General features: G+C 43.3%; 2 protein-coding genes across 2 annotated transcripts; one reads left to right on the top strand and one right to left on the bottom strand.

Annotated features, from left to right (window-relative positions):
* Window positions 1-289: 289 nt before the first annotated feature.
* LOC119887904 (tyrosine-protein phosphatase non-receptor type 9-like) lies at window positions 290-3,858 on the bottom strand. The gene is made up of 4 exons (XM_038698450.1): window positions 3,779-3,858; window positions 1,206-1,349; window positions 639-727; window positions 290-378 (listed from the first exon to the last, which is right to left on the bottom strand). The coding sequence occupies exons 1-3, from the start codon at window positions 3,809-3,811 to the stop codon at window positions 659-661; spliced, it is 246 nt and encodes an 81-aa protein (XP_038554378.1). The 5' UTR covers window positions 3,812-3,858; the 3' UTR covers window positions 290-378; window positions 639-658.
* Window positions 3,859-5,098: 1,240 nt separating this feature from the next.
* Window positions 5,099-10,400, top strand: LOC119887905 (DNA polymerase theta-like). The gene is made up of 15 exons (XM_038698451.1): window positions 5,099-5,150; window positions 5,251-5,717; window positions 5,821-6,065; window positions 6,857-7,033; window positions 7,193-7,323; window positions 7,446-7,602; window positions 7,691-7,802; window positions 7,891-8,092; window positions 8,186-8,327; window positions 8,525-8,671; window positions 8,764-8,976; window positions 9,143-9,285; window positions 9,455-9,641; window positions 9,847-9,986; window positions 10,203-10,400. The coding sequence occupies exons 1-15, from the start codon at window positions 5,148-5,150 to the stop codon at window positions 10,398-10,400; spliced, it is 2,664 nt and encodes an 887-aa protein (XP_038554379.1). The 5' UTR covers window positions 5,099-5,147.
* The last annotated feature ends 11 nt before the right edge of the window (window positions 10,401-10,411 follow it).

The following is a 10,411-nucleotide window of genomic DNA, read 5'->3' as shown; positions in this document are numbered from 1 at the left end:
TTCAAACCAGCAAAGCGCTTTCTGTCTGATCGGGGCCTGATTCTTCTTTGTCGTTTATAGCGGGTGGCATTACCGCCACCTGCTGGATTAAACAGTGCAAAATATTTACAGTGTCCACCCAATGTGATTCCATTCACAACTACAGTACGTCTAGTTATTTTTTTTTCTATTTTTGTGTCTATAGCAGCATTCTCGCGACCCCCTGGGACCAGTCCCGACCCCCAGGTTTAAGAACCCTGGTTAGAGCATCACCTCTCTATGGCTTTGTCCAGCTGATAGATGATGGCCTGCAGCACAGCTTTGGTGGGTGGTGACATCTGGCCGATGGAGACGAGCAGTGAAGAGTGCCAAAGCAGCACCCTTTGCATCACGGCCAGGCTGGTAGGAACATTAACATGTTTTATACACACCTTTGCAAATCCACAGTGTTTGTATTCATATGATTTTGGAGAAAGGGCAGCTAGAAAATTATGATTATGTGCAAAAACAAATGTGCAGACTGACGTGCACATACACAAACACACAAAATTCTTCTTTAATGACTAGGGTGCACCATTTTACTGTATCCTGGGGTGTAATACTGAAATGAAACCGCAGTTACTTTGTGAAATGTGGATGATAATTGCTTCAACACTCACCAGGACTGTAAATTTGCCACTCAGCAGCTCAGAGCGCAGGGCTCCTCGTCAGGGTTGATATTGATGATGCCCTCTTTGATTCTTGTGTTCTAGTTTTGATGCATGATGTTAGAGACAGGAGAAGAGGGGACGTCATCAGCTTGCAGCTAAAACAGCATGTACACAAACAGCATCAAAATTTTAACTTGAATGTGGTTGTTGTCTAGTGTTAGTCTGTAAATCAAACTGGAAAGGTTCTAACACTTGTTTTTTTCATCGATTGTGCTTTTAAAGGTTAATATATATATATAGCAACAGTATAATACAGCACTTGTCTTCAGTCAGTATTAACATAAAACAATTGGGTTAGCAATGGTTTTGTTTGTTGCTTATGTTTTTGTTTTCATTAGGATTTTATGGGTGTTCATGATATTGTGTCCACCTCCTGTATGGGTCGCAAAGAAGACTGTGGACTGACTTTCCCCCCATACAGCACGTTGATATTTAGAACTGAACGGGGCAGGACATTGTTAGCATGTCTGCTAAACAGTCATCTCGGTTTTGTCCCCAAGCAACGCGCTGCTGTACCTTGTATGCTTGGAAGAGGTCGATGGCTCTGGAGACGTCAAACTTGCGGGCCATGAGAAACTTTACAGCGGTAGGTTGGGAGACGAACCCAGCACTGTGAGGCTGCTCCCTGCTACGCACCTCACTCAGGAACTCCTCCACAGCCTGGACAAACATCAGAAAGTTGATGGAAGACAAAAGGTGAGGTGTTAGTGTGTGAGTGGGAGGCATGGCTCATGAGGTAGAGTAGCCGTCTAGTAATTGGAAGGTTCTTGGTTCGAGAGAGCATCAAAGTGTCCTTGAGCAAGACACTGAACACCTAAACTATTAGCGGCAGAAACAAAATTGTGCAGAAGGGGTATAACCAGAGGAGGAGAACCTGATAGGAAAGAGAGAAGACAGGAATTACAACTGACATGACAAAGAAACGCGTGAGTCTGTCGGCCCTCTTCAGCCTTTTTGTTCTTTGCCTGCCAAAGTTACAAAATGTGTGATACAGACGGCAGCAGCATGCTGGGGCCCTGGAAGATGCTTTGGATGAGAGCACTCATATGCCAGGAAGAGACAACAGTCAGCTTGTTTTCACCCAAGTGAGCCGCAACTGTCCTCCAATATGTAACCAGCACAAGGAGAGTCTTATGAATGGGTACAACAGTTTAGCTATATACAAAACTGGAATCTACCCACTCATAGCACAAAGAAGAAGAATGCAGAAAAATCTCATGAGCTCATGAGCAATTTTGTTAAAAGATAAAGCACTATTATACACACTTAAATATATGGCATTTGCTGTGTGACCCCTGCTCTTCTTCTACCTGCAAATGTTTTATTTCATGACAGACACTAGTAATTCATTAACCACAATGGGGAAAGTATATTAATTTTTATGATGCCAGGCCTGGATAGGTGGTCTTTGTTGAAAGTCATGTGGCATACCACTGCAATATCTCACTGTGGGAAACCCTAACATATGTGTATGGAACCATGTCATCAGCACAATAATGAACATACACAAAAAGTATATTTTTTATTTAACTACATTTATACAGTCACAGCACTTGCACTTCAAATGATGAGACTGTCAGGATGTGACGTAGTCTGAACTCTGTGGCAAGAATGCACTGTGGGTGCAATGCTGTGACTGAACACATATTGAAGCTGCAAAGTGTATGCACACATGTTCGAGAAACGTACACCTGGTCCTGGCATTTCAATTGAGACAAGAGATGCGAGGGATAAAATTAGACAAACATACTTACACCAAAGGTTACAATTTAATGCCCTCGACAACCCTCAAGCTGGCATTCAGTTACTGGTAGTATATTTTATCATAATTTTCAAGTAATGAATCTAGTGATGTGTGATTTAAATGTAGCCTCCCTTGAAGAGAGTTAATGTAAGTTACCATAAATGTTGCTCTAAAATCAAAGTTGAAGTTGCCAAAACATGTTTGCTGGGATAACATTTTTGGATTTGGGGAAACTATAAAACAAAGTCAGGGGGGTACCTTTAAGTCTCACAGTTAGGATATACTGTATGTTACCACCAGTAACTGAACATCAGCACCAGGATGGTTGCAAGCACATCAAGTCGTTAATTTCATCGCGAGCTAAAACTGCAAACGTTTTATACAGCAAGTGGACAGGGCAGTAAATCGATGGACGTTACTGATCTGGGAAAGGGCATGTTCACTACCAAAGACACATCGGCAAATCTGGGGAGCAGTTACAAGCGTGTTCTGTAACATAGCTTAGTGATCCGTTAACCTTGTGAATAAATGCTGCAGATAAAACAAGCGGCTATACAATGAAGCTGTCATCACAATTGCTGCGTGACATTTGAGGGTTTGCTATCAATGTCAGGCCCATCCCCTTTACTAGAAAGTGATGGCAACAACAATGCTAGGAACCGGAGGACCACTTCTGTGAATCGTAAATCGAGAGCAGACTACTGCTAGCTAGCTCGTTGCAAACACTAGCGTCTTGGTCTGTCTTGACTTTGTCATGGTGCATAATGACAATCACCACTTACAGCAATCAGTGTTTGGTCTTTTTAAACCTTCCCACTTGGTCCAACATGATATTTAGAGTCTAGCAAGATCGCTGTCGAGGAAAATCCCTGCAAGTCAACAATAGCTATTAGCATTAGCCAGCGGCTAGGTTACATGTGGCAGCTGGATGACTAACGATAGCTTTAAAGACACTTGAAGCCGCATTTACGGGGCAAATCATAGGTAACGACGTATATCTACTTAAATCAGCGACATGAACATAGATATGCGGTACACGTAAAGCTGGGTTGTCAAGGGAGCGAGTATTCGAGATACAAAGCCGGTTAAGTGAGCCCTACTACTACTACTAGCAAGCGCCATCATGCTAACACACATGCTAACTGCTGTCAGTCACACCGGAGTCACTAGACTCAGGAGGGTGCTAACGGGCCAGGGCTGTTTACTACACCGCATCGTTCACGGGGACAATCACCGTGACTAAATATATGGTAAACACCGCCGCTTACAGAAGAAACTGATGGTGACACGTGTACACGCTGAACCTAATGGAAAGATGAGGAAAAGTCCGTAAAGAGACCCTTACCAGCTGCTCCTGAGTTGTCAGGGCTTCCGCCATCTTGAAGCCTCCGCAACGTCGCAGCGGGCGCGCCCACCAGCCGCTCACTCACGCCCTACACCCCGAGACAGACACCCAGGCCCCGCCCACAAGCATTGCCCGACAGGATTTATCAATGCAGTGTGCTACTGACAATAAACTAGACGCTAAAAATCATGTTCGACCAAGTGTGAAGGTTAAAAATGACCAAACACTGATTGCTTTAAGTGTTGATTGTCGTTATGCACCATGATAAAGTTAAGGGAGAATGATACACGGATTTATTTGTCCACACATGTTATCATAAGATACATGTTGTGGATTGATGAATCACATTTGATTTGACCACAAACACTTCAAAATCTGTATTATATTTCTTCTTTTTTTTTTTTTTTTTTTACTTACTATAGATTTATTTATGCATTTACACCATATACAGTCTATGATTTACACATATTACCAGCTCTCTGTATTTAACCATACAATTTACCGCACTTACTGGACAGTTTATAAACACTTTAGAACAGTTTAGTCAGTCTAAAGCTTATGATTTCATTGACATTTTATTAATAGGCAACTTGTAAAAACATTATTCATCCATCGATACAATGTTTACCGCTATTTTATTTAACCACAAACTGTTGTTCAACTCTGTATTCATCCAAACATTTAACTAAAGGACAATACATTTAGTATTATTAAAATTAGTATTACTTGGTGGTAGTAGTATTCTAGGAATTGTCTAGGAACAGTGGTGGTGCATAGGAACTTTTGTATTCGTACCTTGTTTCCCGTCGAATTGTGGGCGGCGCACCGGCGGACTTTTTGATTTCAGATGTGTTCGCATCGCTGCTCAGCAGAAAGAAAATGTTTATACTTAGCAACCAAAATAATCACTTCCACTGCGACGCTTGTTTTCGCTCCCTTACCTTTGATACACATTGTTAAATATAGTTTATAAACTTGCGTCAAGAGTCAAACCAATGTCATGTTAATTTACATCCACCTACTCACGCGTTTGTCAAACACAGCACAACTTATTCAGTATGAGCACCTCGGGTCCTTCTCTGAAAAAGAAAAGCTATATGGGGCAGCACCAGATCAAGAAGAAAAGAAAGTAAGTCACAGTTTGACTTAATTTATGCTGTGGGGAGATTTAGAAGAATTAGGACCAGATTCCTTCTGTTGCGTAGAGACGTCTTCCAATCTGTGTGACGTTTCTATCTGTCTTACCTGTGGTGAACATACTTTTTTCTGTGCACAGCTTCCAAGCTCCCGATGAGCCACAAGATGAGAGAGACTGTCGCAGAAAACAGGTTACCTGTCAGGCAAAACAAACACCAGCAGAGATAGCCTCATGGTGAGTGTAACCACTTGAGAGAGAGTTTTTCCTCCTCGTCTCTTTGTCATCTTTCACACCTATATAGGTCAGAAATGACCTGCATTAATCTCCATCTTAGGGTGGAGGAGCAGTGTTTCCGCTGGGAGAATCCACATTAGCGCTGGATGAAGAGATGCTTCAGGTGCTGGATGCTGTAGACCCCGTGAAGCCTGCTTTTCCAACAGCAGTAAACAGAGATGCACAGGAAAGCCCAGCATCATCAGCTGACTCTGTCCCTTTACGGTCCCTTGCACCAGTTGCAGACAATAAGAGGGAGAGTGACAGAGCACATCAGCCCGCGGGACACCACAGAGCCCCAAGCACCCAGGAGAGTGTCTGTAGGCGTAGTGGTGATTGTAAGAGACCTGGACGGAGAGCTGACTGCAAAGACCTTGCACAGAGGCTTCTCTTCAGTGAGGACTTGGAGGAAGCGGAGCATGCTCAGAGGGGTGCCGGAAACATCCAGTCATTGCATGCCTCTGCCTGCATCAATGGGCTATCCAGTCAAGAAATAAAAAAACGTCAGCAACTAGGTGGCACCACCGAGTGAGTCTTAACCTACACTTTACAGCCCAGTTTGACTATTGTTTCTACTATCTGCATCTGTACTTGTCTGTTAACAATTTTTTGTTTACTTTGTATGTTTCAGTAGGCAGAAACTTGCATCCGGAAGACAGAGCTGCCCTCGTAGTGATGACAAAAGTGGGCAAAATATGAATGCTTATCCACCTCTGGATGTATCCAGGGACTACATCTTGTTCAGCCCCTCCCGCCTCGCAGCGGCCACGAAGAAGGCCAAACTGCAGCAGTCACTACAGAATCAGTCCGCTTCTGTGCTCACAGTCCCCAGCGGCTTAGACCTCAGTACTCTGAGTGACACTTTACCTCAGCCAGGTGAAATAATTGAAGTTGTGGCAAATATTTTCTAACATTGTTTTTTCTGTGTTATTGACGCCTTTCACACCTAGTTATTGCTGGATTAACCTGCCAGAGTGTCATGGGGCAAAACTAGCAGCTGGGGCCCTATTAACTGGCCCTTTCATCCCACTTCGTGCTCTGCATGCAGTTTTTCTACACTGGAACACTATTTTCGTGTAGAAATACTGTGGTTAAACTTTGTGCAAAATGGAAATAATGAAGGTCTTAAAATTTGATTTAATACAAGGACCCTCTTCAGGACAGGAGTTCAAGGTCAGGTAACAAAGAAAGACCCACTTCTAGGTTCTCATCATGTCAGTTCATACTGTGTTTTAGTGTTTTTTCCAAACCAGATTTCAATTTAATTATCTCAAAGAAATGCAGAAGTTTATTTGCATAGTACCTTTTAACAACAAGGCAATTCAAAGTGCTTTGCATAAAACATTAAATGGATTTAAAGACTAGAATAAAACAGAAATTCAATTTTATTAAATTAGATAAAATATTGCAATGCAAGACATGAATAAATAGCTTCATATTTAATCTAATAAAAGGCAGTGGCACAGACCAGTGAACTTGCTGTAAACCTGGAGCTTTTGGGGTCCTGGGGCAGTTACCCACTATAGCCTTGCACTATATCTCTTTGCAGCTATGTCCAGATTGTATCGTTAAACTAAATAACATTTATATCTGACATTAGTTTATGTACCCTGCCACCACACCAGTTTGAAGTGTAAAAGGAGTTCTTTATTTGTGCTCTACTGTAGGCATTGCCTTGCGTGCTCCCGCGGGGCAAGCTGAAAAGCTGCTGCTATCCAGTTGGGGCTTACCAAAACCTGTACTGGAGCGCTACCAGAAACACGGAGTGACTCACATGTTCGAATGGCAGGCTCAGTGCCTCACTGTTGGACAGGTGCTGCAGGGAGGTAACCTGGTGTACTCTGGTAAGAAACACTCTCTAGTCAAGTTAATTTAAGTTTATTTATATAGCCCGATAACATAAATTTGCCTCGGAGCGCTTTCCAATCTTTACTCTCTACAAAGTGATTCAAGGAGTCAGTCACTGTTAGGTCAGCATCTGCTTTCAATTCTGTCCTTTTCAGCTCCGACCAGTGCTGGAAAAACTCTGGTGTCAGAGCTGCTGATGTTGAAGCGAGTGTTGGAGACTAAAAGAAAAGCTCTCTTCATTCTGCCATTTGTCTCTGTGGCGAAAGAGAAGATGCATTACCTTCAGGTGAGGGAGAGGTGGACAGGGAAAAACGACATGCATGTTGTTACTTACATTGTGTTGTGTGAATGTGGGAGTATATCTACAGTATCTCCATCTAACAGACCTATATATCTGGCCTTTTGTAGAGTGTATTTGAAGAGGCAGGAGTTCGTGTGGAGGGATATATGGGCAGCACTTCAGCTGCTGGAGGGTTCACAGCTCTAGATGTGGCTGTTTGCACGATAGAAAAAGCCAACTCCCTCATTAACAGACTAATTGAAGAGGACTGTATGGGTCTACTAGGTAAATATACCAAGGATAAAAGTTCATTTCCTTGAGTCTAAAACATACAGTATGCATTTGAATTTGTGTGTTATATTTGTACTATTAGGTATGGTTGTGGTGGATGAGTTGCATATGGTTGGAGATTCTGGAAGAGGATACCTACTAGAACTGCTCTTAACCAAAATCCGCTACATTGCACAGAAGCAGAATACCACTGGGTTTGTATCCGTTAGTGTGTAACAGCTACACTGTTTAAAAATCCTGTTGCTCTCCTACATCTACAAATCTGTAAAACTCATTCTACAGGTCTCTCTCTGAGGGTGTACAGATCATAGGTATGAGCGCCACCTTGCCTAACCTCTCCCTCCTGGCTAGCTGGCTAGGCGCAGAGCTTTACCAGACAGACTACAGACCTGTACCCCTGCAGGAGCATCTCAAGGTGGGCTGCAACATCTACGACAAGAGCCTCTCTGTGGTGCGGCAGTTCACTCCTGCTCTGCACATTAAGGTAACTGAGTGTAGATGTTAGCCAGTGTGCGGAGTGATTCCTACTCTCTCAAGACCAGTAATATAAACTGTGTATGTATGTGTGGTCATAAAGGGTGACGATGACCACATAGTGAGCCTGTGCTATGAGACTGTGAGAGAGGCCCACTCTGTGCTTCTATTCTGCCCCTCGAAGAACTGGTGCGAGAAACTGGCGGACGGCATCGCCAGAGAATTCTACTGCCTCAGTCATGCTGGTACCTGGAATTTAAATTCCATCTCAAAATTATCTACTTTTTGTGCATACTAAATTTAAAAGTGAAGTCAAACTAAAGCTTGTTTGTGTTGCATTGAGTGATATTACAGTGGTTCTTCAGTTGAGAGTCATGTTAAGCTGATACGCTGAACAAGAACTTATCCCGTAAATCTAAATTTTGGTCTCATTTTTTTTCAGATTGTCAGGGCCAAGCAGAGCCTCGACCAGTGTGTCTGGATCGGGAGGGACTACTGGATGTCCTAGCCCAGTTGAGACGAACACCGGCCGGTTTAGACCCCATCCTCCAGCGGACTGTGCAATGGGGGGTGGCCTTCCACCATGCTGGTGAACACACTCACACAACTTCCTAACTGAAACAAAGTGCACACTGAACCAATACTGTTTATAGTATATAAATAAGATGTTTGTCTCTGTAGGTTTGACGTTTGATGAGCGTGATGTGTTGGAGGGAGCTTTTCGTCAGGGCGTGGTGAGAGTCTTGGCCGCCACCTCTACCCTGTCGTCAGGGGTTAATCTCCCAGCTCGCAGGGTCATCATTCGTACCCCTACCTTCAATGGACACTTGTTGGACCCGCTCACATACAAACAGATGGCTGGACGAGCAGGAAGGAAAGGGGTAGACACTGAAGGTATGGAGGGAAGGACGTTGGCATCGTTGCATGTTCATTGTTATTCCAGTTGGCGTGAGAGAGAAAACAAAACATGATCAGTCAGATGATGAACTTTATTATTGTGAGATAATAATCAATAACATCTCTCTTTTATTCTCACGTTCTTTTGTCCGTTCTCTTTCAGGTGAGAGTGTGCTGGTGTGTAAGGAGGCAGAGCGTCAGAAAGGTATTAGTCTCCTTAAAGGTGCTCTTCAACCAATCAGCAGCTGCCTGGTGAGAAGGGAGGGAGAGGGCATCACCACCAGCATGCTGCGAGCCATCCTAGAGGTATGGCCGTAAATACATCAGAATTAATTCCTTTGTAAAGAATGGTTGCCTCATCCTCTGGAGGCCATTGATGTATGGTTATATTAGTATACATAAGAGTAACAAAACAAATTTCTGCCCAATGAACTAATTGTTTTAAGTCCCCAATTTGAATCATCCCAACTTGCAGATCATTGTCGGAGGTGTGGCCAGCACTCCACAGGATGTGAGGTTATATGCTTCGTGCTCACTGCTGGCTGCCAGCATGAAATGTGACAGCAAAAGACAATCAAATGAGACCAACACAGGAGCTATTGAGGCCTGTGTTGAATGGCTGATGGACAATGAATTTATTAGTATCCAGAAAGATGGACAAGGTACTGTCTTTTTCATTATCAATGAGCATTCTTGATATCTTGACATACAATCAAAGACTTTTAGTAACAGAATAAACCATTTGATACAAATTCTGAAGAATAATGCAAGCATTTTGTGTATTTTGCATCATATATCAGTATCATCTTGAGCACCTTTGCAATTGCAATAACTACTGCATATCCTCTGATGTCTTTGCATATCCAGAGGAGCGGTACTGTCCAACTCAACTCGGCGCTGCCACCCTTTCCTCCTCCCTCCCTCCTGAGGCTGTAGGAATATTTGCAGATCTCCAGCGGGCCATGAAGGGCTTTGTACTGGAAAATGACTTGCACATTCTGTATCTGGTACAACACACATAGCTTGTATTATGACTTGTTTAATACATTTCTGTTGACTTTATTCACTCCCTATCATCCCTGAACCCCCACCAATACATTCATAATGGTAACTAACTCTAACTCTACGTTTAATTTGACCAGAAATGTCCCTTCCTCAAACACAAAATCCAGACCAGTCCTCCAAAGCATAGCATTTAAAGTTAATGTCCATATTCTCATCAGATCACCCCGCTGTACGCAGAGTGGACCACCATAGATTGGTATCAGTTCTTCTGTCTGTGGGAGCAGCTCTCGTCATCGATGAAAAGAGTAGCTGAGCTGGTGGGCGTCCAGGAGGGTTTTCTCGCACGATCTGTCAGTGGCAAACTTGTCGCCAAAACAGAGAAGCAGCGCAGACAGATGGCCATTCATAAACGGTAATGTGTGTGTGT

This window comes from Micropterus salmoides, unplaced genomic scaffold (genome assembly GCF_014851395.1).
Source record: "Micropterus salmoides isolate LMB-PRFRI ecotype aquatic unplaced genomic scaffold, ASM1485139v1 Ms_hic_scaffold_4466, whole genome shotgun sequence".
NCBI classification, from domain to species: domain Eukaryota; kingdom Metazoa; phylum Chordata; class Actinopteri; order Centrarchiformes; family Centrarchidae; genus Micropterus; species Micropterus salmoides.
The sequence above is the reverse complement of the archived record's forward strand: the minus strand, read 5'-3'. Positions and strand labels throughout refer to the sequence as shown.

What these genes read in the sequence shown, in the direction of transcription:
- LOC119887904 (XM_038698450.1), bottom strand. Translation starts at nt 3,811, where the DNA reads ATGGCGGAAGCCCTGACAACTCAGGAGCAGCTG. An exon ending in TGACAACTCAGGAGCAGCTG is followed by an intron (nt 1,350 to 3,778) that starts GTAAGGGTCTCT and finishes ATGTTTGTCCAG; the next exon opens with GCTGTGGAGGAGTTCCTGAG. An exon ending in ACCTCTTCCAAGCATACAAG is followed by an intron (nt 728 to 1,205) that starts GTACAGCAGCGC and finishes CATCAAAACTAG; the next exon opens with AACACAAGAATCAAAGAGGG.
- LOC119887905 (XM_038698451.1), top strand. An exon ending in CTACTGCCTCAGTCATGCTG is followed by an intron (nt 8,328 to 8,524) that starts GTACCTGGAATT and finishes ATTTTTTTTCAG; the next exon opens with ATTGTCAGGGCCAAGCAGAG. An exon ending in TATCCAGAAAGATGGACAAG is followed by an intron (nt 9,642 to 9,846) that starts GTACTGTCTTTT and finishes TTGCATATCCAG; the next exon opens with AGGAGCGGTACTGTCCAACT.